The sequence below is a fragment of the Girardinichthys multiradiatus genome, chromosome 20 (assembly GCF_021462225.1).
Source record: "Girardinichthys multiradiatus isolate DD_20200921_A chromosome 20, DD_fGirMul_XY1, whole genome shotgun sequence".
Lineage (NCBI taxonomy): Eukaryota > Metazoa > Chordata > Actinopteri > Cyprinodontiformes > Goodeidae > Girardinichthys > Girardinichthys multiradiatus.
Genome location: NC_061812.1, coordinates 28,205,058 through 28,223,832, shown reverse-complemented (window position 1 = coordinate 28,223,832; position 18,775 = coordinate 28,205,058). Strand labels below are relative to the sequence as shown.

General features: G+C 39.5%; 1 protein-coding gene across 1 annotated transcript; it reads right to left on the bottom strand.

The window, feature by feature from the left end:
• Positions 1 to 1,317: 1,317 nt before the first annotated feature.
• On the bottom strand, positions 1,318 to 18,247 carry uroc1 (urocanate hydratase 1). The gene is made up of 19 exons (XM_047346820.1): positions 18,030 to 18,247; positions 17,424 to 17,554; positions 15,743 to 15,836; positions 15,415 to 15,474; positions 15,186 to 15,314; positions 15,042 to 15,103; positions 9,042 to 9,108; positions 8,781 to 8,924; positions 8,598 to 8,686; positions 8,096 to 8,158; positions 7,824 to 8,003; positions 7,640 to 7,737; positions 7,474 to 7,546; positions 7,118 to 7,307; positions 6,924 to 7,022; positions 6,737 to 6,836; positions 2,003 to 2,084; positions 1,817 to 1,916; positions 1,318 to 1,726 (listed from the first exon to the last, which is right to left on the bottom strand). The coding sequence occupies exons 1-19, from the start codon at positions 18,153 to 18,155 to the stop codon at positions 1,586 to 1,588; spliced, it is 2,028 nt and encodes a 675-aa protein (XP_047202776.1). The 5' UTR covers positions 18,156 to 18,247; the 3' UTR covers positions 1,318 to 1,585.
• Between the last annotated feature and the right edge of the window lie 528 nt (positions 18,248 to 18,775).

Genomic DNA, 18,775 nt, shown 5'->3' with positions numbered 1-18,775 from the left:
ATTTGCAAAATTCAGTTCTTCCTATTCAAAAAGAATATTTTAGATGTCCAGAATCAACCTTTCAGTTTTCTGAACTTCTGTTGACAAATTATTTTACTTTTCACTTTCATTTATTAGGTATTTTGCACCAGAAATTCTCAACTGAAGTCTTTCTTTAAAAAATGTGTATATTTTAAAAAATGAATCCTAAGAAGAGCAAACTTACATTTCAGATATATGTGTGGTAGATGTCAGTCAGTCATTTTCTACCGCTTATTCCATAGTGGGTCACAGGGGAGTTGGTGCCTATCTCCAGCAGTCTCTGGGCGAGAGGCGGGGTACACCCTGGACAGATTGCCAGTCCATCACAGGGTAACACACAAACAACCACACACACTCATTCATACACCTAAGGGCAATTTGGAGAGACCAATTAACCTAACAGGCATGTCTTTGGACTATGGGAAGAAGCTGGAGTACCTGGTGAGAACCCACACATGCACAGGGAGAACATGCAAACTCCATGCAGAAAGAGCCCCAGCTGGGAAGTGAACCTAGGACCTTCTTGTTGCAAGGCAACAGTGCTACCAACTGCACCACCGTGCAGCCCGTTGTAGATGTCAATAGCTCTAATTGTTATTGCTACTTCTTTATGTTAAAATGGCCTTCAATTTACAGAATCTTAAAGAATATATTTGTCCCTGATAAGTATTTTAATTACAAATATACAAATGTTTGAAACTACCTTTAAATAAGTCGTAAAACAAATATTCCCTATCATAAATGATATATTGGAGATATGAGACAGATCCAATATCTAACTGAAAGTGTTTCCCGTTATGAGCTCTGTTGTAGATATTAACAATTCTTTATCTAGACAGGATAATGTACTTTGGCATCTGGCGCAGAAACGATTGAAAGGAGTGGCAAAAGTGATGTATTTTATCCTTGGAAATGTTGTGTGGAATCTAGTTCAACTATTTTATGATCATTTGAAAATGAAATCTTATTGGAAATGTCTGAAGTTGAAGAGAAACATGGACATTTTTTAGCCACTGGTTTCTGCATATCATCTTGTTGAGACAAGAATATCAGGTGTTGCTCCTTTATGCCACAACTGTGTAAACATGTCTCTTATTTCTCTGCTTGTTTTTGTGCCAAAATACCTTTTCAAAGCTTTTATGGAAATAAAAAGGCCAAGAAGAATGCTACACTTTACTGTTGTTAGTGCTGTTTCTACTTTAGAGAGCTTTACTTTATTTATAGTTCACCACAAGTAAATGACATTCGGATTTGCACATATGACATAATAATGACACACAAATAACAATATAAATCTTAAATTTTTAAACAAGTGTGTTATTTATTTATTTTCAGCACAAAAAAATACCTATAAGTGATGGAAGTGTTAGATATTTTTAAACTTTCCTATCTAGAATTGCATTTTCAGAGTATGAAGTTGACTTTGTGATTTTTCCTTATCTGCAGTGTATAATTTAAACAGGTGAATACGGCCTCATTTAGATAAATATACTGCAGTGAATGCAGCTTCTGGTTCCCACTGCTCTTCGGAAGTAGTTAGGTCAAATCATCACCAAAGGGTTAGTTATCCTTGTAAGGCTCGGTCCAGCAGATCCTCATCCTGCACTGGGAAGGGCATGGTGACACGCAGCTGCCTGATCTCCTCCATGGTGCGTTGGATTGTCTCATAGGCGTTTGTGTTTCCAGACCAGCAGCGACGAGCCACCTGCGACAAGCAGAACCACACAGATTACAGCTGACCAGAGGAATGAGCCAACACTGATGCATCAAGCAGCTGCTCTGTCTGCACCCTCACCCCGTTGGAGACGTCCCAGTTGAGCATCAGTCTGGCACGCTTTGCCGCCTCGTCTGAGCCGTCCAGCAGCAAACCAAATCCTCCATTTATTACCTCGCCCCTGATGGGGAGATACAGACATAAATAAACAGTGATTCACTCCAAAACAGCCAGATTACTGTTTACAGCAACACCTGTCACCCTCACCAGCCAACACCGCCACCATTATGCAAAGCGACCCAAGTGGCACCTCTGAAGGCATCACCAACAAAGTTCTGGACTGCCATATCTGTGAAAAGGACACACTGAGGTCTAAAAGGTCTTCTTTAGTGCTCTATAATTTACATTTTAGGAAAAAAGTATTGGCAGCCATACAAATATTATGGTTTTAAAAGTGCTTTTAAACTGACAAAAAAAATAAAATTAAACATCTTTTTGAAACTTCCTAGTTTAATTTTACACTCAGAAATTAAATTATTCAACAAAAGCTAAAAACTTCTGGTGTCAAAATCATTATTCAGCCCTGATGCTATTAGTTTATCCTTTGTGTTGGATAACAACCTGCAGTCTCTTTGGTTGTTTCCAGCAACTCTCTGTTGGGTCTCCTGAGGAACCCCAGCCCATTCTTCTTCAGCTAATCTATTATGCTCCTTCAGATTTCATGGTCTTCTGGCATGCACCTTCATCCTCAGGTCAGCCCCCAGATTTTCAATGGGATTCAGCTTTGTGCAGGTCTGTCAGCAACATTTACTTTGGTCTTCTGGAGGAAGAACATCAATGTTTTTGGCTCGTTGTCATGTTGGAAGAAAAACAAAACCCAAACCAGATTTTGCTGCAGACAGCTTTAGGTTCTCCTTCAAAATATTTGCATTTCCTTCTACAAAAGAGGGCTATTTATTATAAAAAAATCTTTCTGCACATTTACACACCCAAACCACAGTTATGTTAGTTTGCAATAGTTTTAAAGAGTTCATTTATGACTTATCAGCTTTATCTATCTCTGGATGTAACTGCTATTATTTTGCCATGTCCCAACCCCCAACTTGAATGTATTTTGTTGGGATTTTATGTCATAGACTGACACAAAGTAGCACACAATTGTGGTGAAAGGGAAACTATGCATAGTTTGCATAGTTTTCAAAAATGTTTTACAAATGAAAATCTGAAAAGTGGGGCATTTTCTATTTGGCCTCTTTTACTCTGGCACTCCTAAATAAAATCAAGTCCAACCATCTCCCCTCAGAGGTCTTTCTAATTGTCTAATAAATCCAGTTGTTCTGTGAAGACCTCAGAGGTTTGTTTGAGAACGTTAGTGAACAAACAGCTTCATGAAAACCAAGGAAACTGCAGTGAGGTCAGGGATGAGGCTGTGGAGAAGTTCTAATCAGGGTTATAAAGCAATATCTGTTAGGATCTGCCATTTTGGACTTTGTTGTGGTTTTGTATTTGTTTTATTTTCAGCTAGATGTTTCTATTTCTTTGGGTTTTGTAGTCATGCTTGTTTATTTCCTTCTGCTTCCTGATAGTTTTGTTCTCTCTCCTGCCTCCTAGTGTTTGTAGTTCTTTCTTCTCTCGCCCATAGTTCCCTTGGTGGTTGCTTTCTCATTTATTTATTACTTAGAATGGTTTTCTTCTTCTTCTTATTATTATTATTATTATTATTACAGTTCTCTTGCTTCCTTGGGTTCTCTAGTTTAGTTCCCGTTTAGTGTCTCTGTGTTTGTTTATGGTTAGATTATTTGTTATTGCTGCACTCTTCTAGTTTATTAGTTTCTTCTCCCTGTTACTCCTCTTGTCATTAGTTTCCCCTTCAGTTATTTACTCAGTGTTCGTCTTCCTTTATATTTGTAGTTCTTCCCAGCCTTATCCCAGTTTAGTCCCCCGTGTTATTTTTTATTGTTTCAGTTTCTTCTATAGGTTAGCTTCTAGTCATTGTTCGCCTTTATACTTTGTTCCACTTATTGCTTACATTTATTTTAGTCTTCGCTTTCTCTGCTCCCTTCCCAGTTAGTTTCAGTCAGTGTTTGTGTGGGTTTGTTTACTTTTGCAGTTAGGGTTTCCTTTATGGTTTATTTTGTTAATTCTTATTTGCCATGTTCTTATATCTTAGGTTGTTATAGTTTTCTTAAGATCTGTTTCTCTGAGTTTGTTATTTAGTCCCTTCTCCCATGGTTTAGTTTTGTATTAGTTTCACCTGTCCTTCAGCCTCCCTGCTTCCCATGTCACACCTGTCCCTAGTTCTGTTGATTACCTGTCTTTTGTTCCTCATTGATTTCCCTCTGTATATTAGTTGGTCTGTTTTCCTTGTTCCTCGCTGGTTTGTTGCGTCAACTTCCCTTAGTCAATCTCGTCTATTGTTTCTTGTACTTTGTCTGACCTGGACTCCTGCATACTCTCTGTTACACCCTGCCTGCCTGACTTCTGCTTTGCCAGAGATTGGAATTAAAATAAATAATCGTTCTGCTCGCCATGCCGTCTCCTCGCCTGTCTCTGCATTTTGGTCCACACAAACCCCAAACTATGACAATATCCCAACCTATAAACATCTTTCAGAGCTCAGTTTGTCACATGTGGAAATGGAAAGAGTATGGCACAGCTGCAAAACTACCAAGACACTATCCTCCGTGTAGGGGTCCCAGCAGCATTTGGATGAAGATGATCTGCTCAGATGAAGCAAAACTGAAATATTTAGGCCACACATGGTGGTAGCAGCAGCATGATATGGGGATGGGATGCTTTTCTTCAGCAGGAACAGGGAAACTGCTCAGAGTTAGAGGAATGGCAGCTGTGGCTAAATACAGGACAACCCGGCAAAAAAAAAAACTGTTAGAAGCTTAAAAAGACTTAACACTAAAGTTCATCTTCTATATAATGGAGTTACTAAGATCAAAGAACATTCAAATGCCAGAATGGCCCAATCAAAGTCCTAGTTAATCTAACTGAGAATCTGAGGCAAGACTTGAAAATTGATGTTCACAGACACTATCCGTTAATTTGACTGAGCCTTAGCTGTTTTGTGAAAAATGGGCAAATACAGGTCCTTCTCAAAATATTAGCATATTGTGATAAAGTTCCTTATTTTCCATAATGTCATGATGAAAATTTAACATTCATATATTTTAGATTCATTGCACAGTAACTGAAATATTTCAGGTCTTTTATTGTCTTAATACGGATGATTTTGGCATACAGCTCATGAAAACCCAAAATTCCTATCTCACAAAATTAGCATATTTCATCCGACCAATAAAAGAAAAGTGTTTTTAATACAAAAAAACGTCAACCTTCAAATAATCATGTACAGTTATGCACTCAATACTTGGTCGGGAATCCTTTGGCAGAAATGACTGCTTCAATGCGGCGTGGCATGGAGGCAATCAGCCTGTGGCACTGCTGAGGTCTTATGGAGGCCCAGGATGCTTCGATAGCGGCCTTTAGCTCATCCAGAGTGTTGGGTCTTGAGTCTCTCAACGTTCTCTTCACAATATCCCACAGATTCTCTATGGGGTTCAGGTCAGGAGAGTTGGCAGGCCAATTGAGCACAGTGATACCATGGTCAGTAAACCATTTACCAGTGGTTTTGGCACTGTGAGCAGGTGCCAGGTCGTGCTGAAAAAAGAAATCTTCATCTCCATAAAGCTTTTCAGCAGATGGAAGCATGAAGTGCTCCAAAATCTCCTGATAGCTAGCTGCATTGACCCTGCTCTTGATAAAACACAGTGGACCAACACCAGCAGCTGACACGGCACCCCAGACCATCACTGACTGTGGGTACTTGACACTGGACTTCTGGCATTTTGGCATTTCCTTCTCCCCAGTCTTCCTCCAGACTCTGGCACCTTGATTTCCGAATGACATGCAGAATTTGCTTTCATCCGAAAAAAGTACTTTGGACCACTGAGCAACAGTCCAGTGCTGCTTCTCTGTAGCCCAGGTCAGGCGCTTCTGCCACTGTTTCTGGTTCAAAAGTGGCTTGACCTGGGGAATGCGGCACCTGTAGCCTATTTCCTGCACACGCCTGTGCACGGTGGCTCTGGATGTTTCTACTCCAGACTCAGTCCACTGCTTCCGCAGGTCCCCCAAGGTCTGGAATCGGCCCTTCGCCACAATCTTCCCCAGGGTCCGGTCACCTCTTCTCGTTGTGCAGCATTTTCTGCCACACTTTTTCCTTCCCACAGACTTCCTACTGAGGTGCCTTGATACAGCACTCTGGGAACAGCCTATTCGTTCAGAAATGTCTTTCTGTGTCTTACCCTCTTGCTTGAGGGTGTCAATAGTGGCCTTCTGGACAGCAGTCAGGTCGGCAGTCTTACCCATGATTGGGGTTTTGAGTGATGAACCAGGCTGGGAGTTTTAAAGGCCTCAGGAATCTTTTGCAGGTGTTTAGAGTTAACTCGTTGATTCAGATGATTAGGTTCATAGCTCGTTTAGAGACCCTTTTAATGATATGCTAATTTTGTGAGATAGGAATTTTGGGTTTTCATGAGCTGTATGCCAAAATCTTCCGTATTAAGACAATAAAAGACCTGAAATATTTCAGTTAGTGTGCAATGAATCTAAAATATATGAATGTTAAATTTTCATCATGACATTATGGAAAATAATGAACTTCATCACAATATGCTAATATTTTGAGAAGGACCTGTATTGCAGTCTCTAGATTTTTTTTTAAACAATTTTTACTTGTATAAAGGAATTTAAAACCATGTATCCTGTTGCTTTTACTTCACAGTTATGCACCACATTTTGTTGGTCAATCATATAAAATCCCAAAAAATACACTGAAGTGTGTGGTTGTAATATGACAAAATGTGAAAATATTGAAAGGATATGAATACCTCTGCAATGCGTTGTATTACCAAAAAGTACAAGCAGGGAAATCTCAATTTTGCATCTCAAATCACAGATTCAACACCTTAGCTGTGCACAAAAACAACCAACCTGCACAGAACGCAGAACCATCATACACATTAGAGGTCTCTCTAAAGGGGCTGTCTGTGCCACTGACATCATGGTGGTCTCTGCTGATGACCACTGGGGCCTGAAGAAAAATAAAAGCAAAAGACACCATTAAGATTCATGTGATAAGTCATAATCATTCAAACTGCAGTTGAATTCATCGTCTTACTGAGACTCTTCTATCAGCCACAGCCTGGTTTATGGCTAAAGCAATGCAAACTCTTCCTTTCTGGTCGGAGTAGAGGATCCTAGCTTGTGATCCAACAACCTAAACAAGAAACATACACTGATTTACAAATGAACCATCTATTGCTATGTTTTTCATGGGGTGTGATCTTCCCTTAGAGATCTCCTTAAGCTGACCATTTTGTGTTTTCCAGCCTCTGTGATCCAGCGGATGTTGTCTCTGTACTGCTGCCTCACACGTTCCGACGCATTAGCAGCGATTTCCTCTAGAACCTTAGCCGAGATGTCATCAGTTACCACCAGGTCTTGCGGATCACCAGATGTGCAAACCCAGCGGAACGGCCCAAACCCCAAGGAAAAAATGTCCCTGCAGCACGAATAAGCAATGTCTCACAGCTGTTTTAAAACATCAATTCACTCATTTTCCAGACAAGTTTTTTTTTTCATCTGCTCATTTCACATAAAGGTGATGCTGCTTGACTAAATGTCACTGGTGCTGCTGGACCAACAGAAATAAATAGAAAAAGACTCACCCCATAATATGTTGGACATAGGACGGATACCGGAACTCTGTTGCTCCTCCACCAACTTTGGTGACCTCTGCACCTATATAAAGCCAAAAACATATTCCTGTTTATTGCTCAAATTCTCACTGACTGTTTCTTATATTCTGTGTGTGATATTTTATAAATAACTCACCTGCTCTTTGCGCCTCCAGGAGGAATGCATTGCCGTAATCCCAGAAGAACATACCTGCATCTGACAACTTGTTGATGGCCTTTATGTGTCTTCTAAGGCTGTAATGGCAAAGATTATATAGTAGTAAACAAAAAATGTTAGCCGTTTAAAGCTGCACACAGTTCAGCTCTAAGATGAATCCAACCTCTCTTGGACAATACTCCGGAAGCGTCCAGGATCTGTGGACATGAGTTGGTTGGCCTGGCGTAAGCTGAGCGGGACAGGATAGTAGCCCCCGTTGTAGGGGTTGTGCAGGGACGTCTGGTCTGAACCCAGATCCACCAGGAGCTCTCCTGTTCTCTCAAACTCCAGCAGCAGCCTCTCCCTGTATTACAAAGATAAAAGTTGGACTAACAAAAAGTTTATTTTAACACGGGCCCAGAATATGTCTAGTTAAAGTTATCACAGCTCACTCACCACAAGTCTACCACATTCCCATGGTATCCCAAACTGAGGGGCGTCCTGGAGCTCCTGGCTTCTCTGTAAGACAAGACAAAACAGTGCAATACAGGGCAAAGAATAAGATCCACAATGCCTGGTGTCGTCCACACATCATTTGGTATTTTGCTCTTGTACCCGACAAATTGCCATTTGATGGTTTCATGAAGGCTGCAAGAATTTTCTAATCCTTCAGCTCTACACACGACTCTTTCAGTCTCCCTTACAAAATCTTCTCTGAAGCTATATATAAGCCCTTTTCAAGTCAATAAGGCCCTGATATCATTAGGCCCTGATATCATTAGGCCCTGATGCACTGTGTTACAATCCTCTCAAGGATTACAGAAAGAACATGCATCAGAAACCAGTTGCAGTGTTGCTAACCCTAACCCAGAATTATAGAGAGCATTTAAAAAAATCCAACAAAGATCCTATATTTTGTAAGAAATAAATTATTATGATGTGTGTTTTTCTGTGTTACCTGATGCGTTTAATGCATTGCTCCAAGCTGCTGGTCACCTCCATAACCCAACCCTGCTCATGTCTCTTCCTCAGTGGAGCTTCATCCACCTACACATAAATCCCAAAGATTTCCCTCCATTTTGGCTCTCACTCAGAAGTGACGTTTAATGAGACAAAAGAATGACTCTTGAAGCCACCTGACCTCAGCAATCACACCGACACAGCCGGCAATCACAGCAGCTTTGGCCTGGGCGCCACTCATTCCCCCGAGGCCTGACGTCACAAAGACACGTCCCCTCAAGTCATCGGTGCCCAGGTACCTCCGGCCTGCATTCAGTACAGTAAGCTGCTCAGAGAAAAGAGATAAAAAACAATCTTTATCATTATTCAGGTGCTACAATAGTGTGGTACAGCATGCTATGATGTAAAGAGATGTGAGGATCTGCTTCTCATTTTGACAAACCATGGTGCCATGAACAATCCCTTGAGGTCCAATGTAACAGTAACTGCCTGCTGTCATCTGGCCGTACCTGTGTGTAAACAACAACAGGACACACATGACTTCATACAGCTGTAATATAAAATAAACACAGTGCTGGTCAGATACTAATTTGCATGAATATCATATTAATTTCAGGCTGTAAAGGATTCTTTTGAACTATTAATTTTTAGGTAGGACTGATAATGTAACAAATATTATACTGTAGCGTTAAAAAGCTTCTGACAGAGTTTCCTGGATATTTGACCACTTTTCTTTTGAAACATGTAGGAGCTTATTTGGTTCTCTGGCATGGACCTGCCCTTCAAGAAAACTCCCTGACATTTCGTAGTGGTTGAGGTCTGGGGTCCCTTAATGTCAGCCTGCTTTATATGTTCCAAAACCACTGTTGATCAACAGCATGTTTGTTTATTGTTTATTTGATAGGCACAAGTATGTTTCATGACTCAAGTCACACACTATAACTTTTTAACCAAGGCTAATTCTCAATGCGCGTCCCTAGTTAGGCTTATACATACAGCACAAAACAACACACACATATCCACAATACAGATCAAATACAGATCATAAACATCACAAACGCAACATCAAATCAGTCCAATCAATGTTCACATCTCTGACCACTCAATAAAAAGTTTTTTAAGTTTATGTTTAAAACGGACCTAGTTTGACTCTCCTTTTAATTCTACAGGTAAAGTATTCCATGTTTTAATGGCTTGTGCAGTGAAAGCTGATTGCCCAAAATATGTTTTGCGTCTATGTACTTTACAGTTTCCACTCTGGGCTCCTCTTGTGACTGAATCTGCAGCTCTGAGAGACTACACAGTCACTCAAAACCTGAGGGGCCTGATTGTGCAAACATTTGTATACCAATTCTAACTACAAATTTAATAACATTTTCAAAACTTAGAATCTTTTAACTTATTCAAACTAACACATTGATGACACCTGATTGGTTTCTCATCTAAAATTTTTATAGCTCTATTGTGCATCATCTGAAAAGGCTTGATAATGGTGTTTGAAGACTGTGACCAAGAGCTAATGCAATAACTTAAGTGTGAAAAGATCATGGAATGCACAAAACTGAAGGCATCTTGAAAAAGCAGATACTCTCGAATCAGTTTAAATGTTTGTAAGTTTGCTTTCACTATTCTGGACACTTTTTTTACTTGGCTATCAAATTTTAATTGTGAATCAAGTATTAGACCCAGAAACTTTATTTCTGAGACCTGTTGGATTGTGCATCCATTTAAGTATAAATTCAGCTCCTCCGTTATGGGCTTAATCCAAGTAGAAAAACAGACAGACATCATCTTTTGACATTCAGGGACAGACATACATTGTGAAAGCACAATAACACAGTTTTGAGATGTTGAGATAATTAATGAGAAACAGCTTGCACAATCTTCCCACGAACATACAATGCCGCATCATCAGCATACAGCAGAAAACCTGCTGTTGGGCATGATTTTTGCAAGTCATTAATGTACAATGTAAAGAGTAAGGGACCAAGTATGGACCCCTGCGGCACTCCTGTATTAATTTTTAAAAATCAGGATTTTTCATAATTTATTGTGACACAGCTCTCTGCCTTGTAAGATGGCACCTGCCATTTTTCCACTGTCTATTGCCAACCTTATTTCCTTCACAAAAAAACTGTTTGCTGTATCTGTCAAGTAATGTGGTTGAAAGCCAGTCTCAATTATGTAACTCCAAAAAAGCCATTAACTGATTGGATACAATTTTCTCTAATACCTTTAAAAACACAAGCAGGATACTTAAGGGCTGGTAATTACATGCCCGGTCTAGTGATCCTGAAAACAGGCATAACTCTGGCCTGTTTGCACTGTGCAGGAAATTGGCCACTCTCAATGGACAAATTAATAAGATGTGTCAAAGGTTTTAAAAATAGACTTTTATTTTGTTTCAAAAAGGCAGAGTTGATGTAAAAGAGATCCTTACAATAACTTTGTTTAATTGTATTTATTACCTCAAGCACCTTCACTTCACTTGTATGTTCTAGAGAGAACATTGTGCTTGACTGGCTGATTGTAGCTTGTTGCTGGATTGAACTTACATAGTACCTTTAAGTGTTTTTTTCAAATTCATATCTCTTTCTGTCATTACCTGCCTGATTTCCTCATTAACCCAAGGTAAAGATTTCTTGTTTTTAAATTTCTTGCATTTTGAGAAACTTAGACATAACGCCTTTCACACTGTTTGTTATTTCTTTAAAACAGTAATGTACATCTTTAATTTGCAAAAGGTTATTCCAATTTATTGCATTTAATTCATTAACTAAAGCAGGAAAATTACGCTTCAAAATTGTTTACATATTTGATTTTACTCTGTTGCCATTTTTAGATAATTTCTAGATAATTTCCTTGCAATCACAGTCATATTATGATCTGACAAACCACTGAGAAAATTGTACGATTTCACTATTTGATCCTCTTCTTTAGAAAATACTAGATCAATCTGAGTCTTGGTAGTTTTTGAGATCCTCGTGGCACCCTTAATTACCTGAGTAAAATCAAACTTTGCCATCAAGGTCTTAAGTTTTTTCTTTTTACTAGAATTAAACAAATCTATATTGAATTCATCTGGTATGATAACTTAGGACCAACCATTTTCAACAATTTATCAAGCTCCTTGTAAAATATATCACTGCAAGAGGGGGGATTATATAAAAGCATGATTAAAAAGCGCATGCTTGGTGACAGTGATCCTTCAACACATATACAGTATACTCAATATTTAGATCATCGGGCTGCACAGTGGCGCAGTTGGTAGAGTTGGTAGCATTGTTGCCTTGAAGCAAGAAGGTCCTGGATTTGACTCTGGGCCGGGGGTCTTTCTCCATGGAGTTTGCATGTTCTCCCCGTGCATGCGTGGGTTCTCACCGGGTACTCTGGCTTCCTCCCACAGTCCAAAAACATGACTGTTAGGTTAATTGGTTTTGCTAAATTGCCCTTAGGTGGAATGAGTGTGTAAGTGGTTGTTTGTCCTGTGTGTGTCTGTGTTGCCCTGTGACAGACTGGCGACTGGTCCAGGGTGTACCCCGCCTTTCGCCCATAGACTGCTGGGCATAGGCACAAGCTTCCCCGTGACCCTGTATGGAAGAAGCGATAGAAAATAACTGACTGACTGACTATTTAGATCATGTTCAAAAGTGACTTAATTGCATATAATAATATATCTTGAATAGATTGTCACTCCTCCTCCTTTACTTGTTTTTCCATCGTTTCTATAAAATCTATAACCTGGAATATCGATTAAATTAGTGTGTATCTTACTGTTGAGCCATGTTTCACTTGGAGCTAAAAAGTGCAGATTTGACTCTATTAACAACGTCCTAATGTGGTCATGCTTTGGCAACAAACTCCTAATATTTAAATGTGCTCCAAATGCACCCTTTGGTTTACTATTTTGTCCCATATAACTTGAGCATGATTTACTGTTGGAAAAATCTGGTGAGATGTGAGCTTACTCAGTGATAGACTTGTTGTAGACTTCGTCTGTTCTGCCTTGCAGTGTTTGATCCCAGTGTGACATTAGTAAATATTTGAGCTCGATCCTGGTTCTCCTGATTTATTGGGTAAATAGAAAATCTTTGCCCCTTATCCTCTCTGGTTTTGATGTTTTTCCCCTTGCGGTTCACTGGTGGGGACTTCATGGCCTGATGCTCTCCCAACGACTTGCCTCCGGATGGCTCCTGTTCAACCATCTAACTGTTGATTTGGGGTAAAGTTGGTTAATTTTGAGGAAGTCATCCTTTTCCAGTATTCCATCCCCTTTGTGCAAATCACCTGTCCTGCTGGCAACAAAGCAGCCCCACAGCATGATGCTGTCACCACCATGCTTAACAGTTGGTGCAGTGTTCTTAGGTTTGAAAGCCTCACCTTGACTCATCCAAACATGCATCTTGTCATTTTTGCCAATTAGTTCAATCTTTGTTTTGTTTGATTAAGAAACTGTTGTCTAGCAGGTATTTAGCTTGTTCACATGGGCAACTGCAAATGTCAGGTGAGCTTGAAGGTAATTTCTGAACAAGGGCTTGTGTCTTGGCCAGTACCCTCTCAGCCCATAAGTTGTTATTCAACATTGGTTGAGTGAATGCAGTCCTAGAGGCATGATGAGATAGCGCTGGCCTCTGCTGGAGCCTGATCGGACACTGCAGGTGCCAGGCAACTGACAAGTCGATGCTGGTGTTGTTGAAAGATGCACAATTAGAATAAATGATGAATACAGAAAATGTTTATCCAGTAGCTCCCTGGATTGGATTAAAAGAATCTACTTGAGTATATTGTCCAGTTTATTTTGAAGGGGTTCCCTGATTAGTTTTAAACTAATGTAAATTTGACTAAAGATTTAGAAGAGAAGACACTTTGTGCCAACAGGCCAACTTAACTTAAGCTAAACAACACTAGGTTAATAGGATAATGTGGGCATATGTGTTGTAGTAAGTGTATTAATTTGTTATTAAGGGACTTTAAATCAACTTAAAAAGTGGTTTACTTAAACTCAGCGGAAACTGTAATAAGATTATTTCAATGTCCACAAAGCTTTTTTTTCTATTGTGAAACCCTAAATGATAATCAAATTACTTAGTGATGACTAGTCTACATAATTTAGTTTACTTTTACTGTAGTTGGCTGGTTTATTTTGCAGCTCAAGAGCTAAGACGAGTAGTTAAAAAATTTGTGAAACACAATTTTGAGATTTACCAGGTTGTATTATTTTCTGCTTAGGTGGGTAATGAAGAGACAGGCAGATATTTCTGACATTATTTAAAAAGTATGAATTGCATACACATAAAACTATAGGTTAGCCACATCACTCAGTATTGCATTTAAGTATTTCATTATTTATTGCCTTAAGACATGTGTCCATAACTTCTTAATATGTATTCTAGATAACTCAAGATCCAGAGAAGAGGGTCCCGTTCAGCCATGTCTAAAACAGTTCCCAAAAACTCAGCATGGAACAAGAAAAAGGACGTTACGCAGCTCTTTATAAAGGCACAACCCATGGCTAGAGAACTCTGTGATGCAAGATAATGTTTTGCCTGCACACATATTTTCTTTCCTGTTGCAACAAAATTGACCATCACAAATGAGTCAGCGTTTTCCAACAGAAAAAAAAAGCCTTGTTTAAGGATGCCGGGATTAAACCTCATTCATAATAAGGGCAACACATGAGAGAGATGCAACTGGGTTTTGGAAATAGTCAAGAAGGCAGAACATTTCCTTTGTTAGAATATCGACCCCCTGATAAAGCTTTAACCACCATTTGCCCGACCCTTATCTGAAAGTCTAGTTCTGTCACTGTTGACACTGGTGTTCAAGCATGATCCAGTTTATGAAGATTGTTCTTGAACAATCTAACCAGTTTTCTTAAATCTGAGGTTGACAGTTTCAATGAAATACCTGAAACTTTCACCCATTTGGGTGTTCTAACACAATCAAGATCCCAAAACACAGGTCAAAGCTGGTTATTGGATAGATAAAGCAGGCTAAAATTGACTTTAGTGTGGTCCTAACTTCATGCCTCTTCACCGCAGTTTGTATATTATCTTCAAAAGGTGAGTCTGTCCAAGCAAACCAACTGAGTAGTTGAATATGCAACCAGAATTATGCAAGAAGTCTGTTGATGGCTGCAAACGATCAAAGAGCAACCTGCACTAAATAATAGTGAGGGTGTATGTATACATTTGAGCCAGTATGCATAATTTGAATTCTGTTTATTAGAGAATCTCCACAATAAATTCAAAGTCATTTATTTTGCTTCAGTCATTGCAGTTATACATTGCCTTATCATTCCACCCTGGAAATTAGAGCAGGCAAAAATGCATTATTGAAGGACCAAAATTATTATGACATTCATGCCCATGTGAGTGTATGTAAACTTCTGAGTATCTTCTATTTTCATGATAATCAGTCCGGCAGCTCAGAAAAGACTTACATTGACACACCAAGAGCAAACATCCTCTCATATTGTTCTCTGGAGGAATAATTGGGAATAACCTGAGAAAACACCCAGAACAAACCAAAGGTGAGTCTGTTGTTTGTGTCTGTTATTAAGATGTGATGTGTGTCCTGCCGGTACCATGCCGTTAGTGATGATAGCGCGAGGTGAGGAGGGCAGGCTGGGGAACAAGCCCATGGGGTGTCCGCTGTACATGACCAGAGTTTGCTCCTCAGTCATCTCACTCAGGTAGTGCATCACAAGGTGAAACTAAACTCATATGATCAAATACAAACAGTTACCTTACAACTGTTCAAGATGGTTTACTATATAAGAGATAGGATACAATTTGGGTTTACACAGGACTTACCTGGGCCCAGTTACTAAACACCTGTCCATTCCCTCCATAGGTGACAAGCTCCTGGGGAAACTGCAGGAGAAAGAAAGATTGGTTTCCTTTGTACCAGGGGTGCCAAGTCCAGTCCTGTAGAGCTGCTATCCTGCAACTTTAAGAGGAATACCTGCTCCAACACACATGTTACATAGCTGTATGCCATTCAGCTCTGCAGAGGCCTGGTAACGAGCCATTCATTTATTCAATTGTGTTGGAGAAGGTAATTATCTAAAAGTTGCAGGATAGTAGCTCAACAGGACTGGACCTGGGCACCCCTGTTTGTGACATTAAATTACACAATCACCTGAGCAACAGCTGGGTCCAGGTTGTTCATGATCATTAGCATCATAGCTGCTGCTTGTCGTGTGCGGCAGGGATACTGATCAATAGGATAAGCTCTGCGGAAGAGAAGGGCATTCACTTCATTGCTGAGGTGAAAGAAATGACCTACAACCTCAACAATGTTTTGGTAGGTGTGCGTTTAAAATAGTGCTGGTGAGTAACTTTGATTGTTTTTAACACGAAGCCTGAGTTAATAAGATTCGCTTTAATTCTTGGTTATGAATGAGAGCAAGACTGGTGTTTACAAAAGTATTCATAGATTTTATCATGTTACAATCTTAAACTTTAGCGTATAATATTGGAATTTTATTTGATAGACCAAAGAAAAGCAGTGAATAATTGGGAAGTCAAAGGAAGATATAAATGTTATGTCTATTTTTTAGCCAATAAAAAGGTAAGACAGGAAGTATTACCACAGATTCTTGGATTTAAGTCTGGACTTTGTCTCGGCCATTCTGACAAGTGGATATATTCGGGTCCAAACCATTCTATAGCTCTTTTGGGTTGTTGGAAGGTGAATCTCCAACCCAATTTCATGTCATTTGCTGCCTCTAACATGCTTTGTTCCAGGATTCTCTTGAATTTATCTCCATCAATTTTTGACCAACTTCCCTGCCCCTGCTGATGAAAGGTATCTCCACAGCATGATGCTGCCACCACCATGCTTCACTGTGGGAATGGTGTGCTCAGGTTGACGTGCAGTGTTCATTTTCTTTCATACATATAGTTTTGCATTTAGGCCAAAAGGGTTTATTTTGGTTTTGTGTGAGCAGAGCACCTTCTTCCACATATTTTCTGTGTTCCCTACTTGGCTTACTCTTTTTCTTTTTCAACAATCGCTTTCTTCCTGCCCCTCCTGCATAAAGGCCAGATATATAGAGTGCACGACAGTTGTCCTTTTAGCAGATTATCCCACCTGAGATGTGTATCTCTGCAACTCCTCCAGAATTACGACAGACTCTTGGTTGCTTCTCAGATTAATACCCTCCTTGGTCATCCTGTCTAGTCAAGTTTGTAGTTCTGCAATACATTTTAAATTTTTGATGATGGAGTGAACAGTGCTCCTTTGAATGCGTATAGCTAGGAATATTATCTTATAACCTATGCTAATGATCTCCAACAAACCTCAGAGGCTTTAACAGAACAGCTCTAAATGTACTGAGATTACAATAAATACACATTGGCTCCATCTACTAGTTGGGCAACTTCTGAAGGGAATTGGCTGCACTTTATTTGATCTAGAAGTGTCAGAGTAAAAAGGGGGAACACATGCAGATTATATTTTTCAGATTTCCATTTGTAAAACCAATGTATAACATTCCTCCCATTTTACAATTATGTGCTACTTTGTTTTGGTCTGTTACATAAAATTCTGATAACATACATAGAGGTTTGTGGTATTTTGAAAAGTTAAAAGAGTATACATACTTTTGCAAGGCACTTGTATAAAGAGGGAACAGTGGACAGGAGCCAAATGTGGCATTTCCTAATATATTACGTTATTTTTTTTACATATTATACATAAATTAAGATGATTACATGAAGTATTTCTATTTGTGTGTTTCTTATTTCATCCTGGGAAACACTAATGTGTGAGTTTGGCCCTGGAACAGACTAACCAGGTATTTATTAGGGCTCCTCACCTCATCCGTATCGTGGGGCAGAAGCGGTACATGTATATGTGGCCATGCTGCCGGAGCTCTTGAGCAAATTCAGCCGCGAGCGTTGCATGGTGGTACGGTGGGAAGTAACGCAGAGCATTTCTCAGTGCAAGCTGGAGGAGGATAAAGCCATTTTCTGTTAGTGAAAACAGATCTATCAAGGATCTTACATTTCTTACATAAGAGTAAGAGCTCTCACTGTTTCACTCTCCTAATTATTGACTGAATGCTTTGCTCTGAGTTTGGGCAATCATTTTTGGACCTTTGAAAATAATCAATTTCAAGGTTGACCCAATTGTGAGTGATGCAATAAGACCGAGTGCAGAGAAGGCTGTAGCACACTGCTTTCAACTTTATTAATTTCTATGGTAACTCTGGATCTTTAAACATTGTTAACATATATAAATATTAATAATATCCAAAGATCTAGTTATTTTTTACATTTTATTGAGTGTTTTGCAGGTCTGAGTTTATGGTGCATGTATTATTGGTACAGAAACAATCCTGAAATGCATGCATTATTAAATACAGCTAAAAAGCCTTCAACAAAATGCTTCCCTGAAAAGACTAATGTCAGGTTTTACTCACTCGTTCCTCTTCAGCTGTCAGGTTAGGAGTCCGAACAGGAGCATGTGGCACATTTGGATCTCTTCCCCAGTTTGGGGGCAAAGGATCAAGGGGTAGACCACTGCAAAGCTCCTTTAAATTCGACATCCTGTTGGCTCTGTTACACGTTTGCTGCAGATTCCAAGGAGGTAAAGTTCAGGCCACAGACTGCTGGCAGCTCCAAATGATGCAGCAGGCAAGCACATGTGGAGGGAAAATCTGTGTACTTGTGAACTTTTGGGGCCGGTCCCTCTTCACCTTTCTGTCCCATTGGTTTTTGGGTTATCTTTACCCAGAAAGAGTCCACCAATGAAAGAACAGGAGCTCCACAGGAATGTTTGATAATTATTGATCTCTGAAGAGTTTGAAGTATCGCATGAGTGAGCAGACAAACACGGACACTGACCTCTGATGCTTTGTCATGCAACAAAGTTTGAGACCATGTGTGACAGAACAGATCTGGATGGATTCTAATTATTTCCAATTTCTCTAAATCTAGTATATTCCTGTTTGCCATTCCAGTGCTTTAATTAAAAATACATGCAAACAACACTAAGCATGTTCAATTTTGTTTTCAAGGAAAGTGGAAAATGTTAACCATCAAAATTACAACTTTTTGCATGAGAAATTCACTTTTTTATTTGCTCATAAACATGTAAAATTAATTTGGCCAGACTAGGTATTTAAGAATTTGAATTAGAGATTATTAAATGCTGTTCATTTTCCTT

Coding starts and splice junctions, on each gene's coding strand:
- uroc1 (XM_047346820.1), bottom strand. CDS start 18,155: ATGTCGAATTTAAAGGAGCTTTGCAGTGGTCTACCCCTTGATCCTTTG. Junction 7,308..7,473: donor TATGTCCAACATATTATGGG/GTGAGTCTTTTT, acceptor TTCGTGCTGCAG/GGACATTTTTTCCTTGGGGT. Junction 2,085..6,736: donor TGGTTCTGCGTTCTGTGCAG/GTTGGTTGTTTT, acceptor TCCTTTTCACAG/ATATGGCAGTCCAGAACTTT.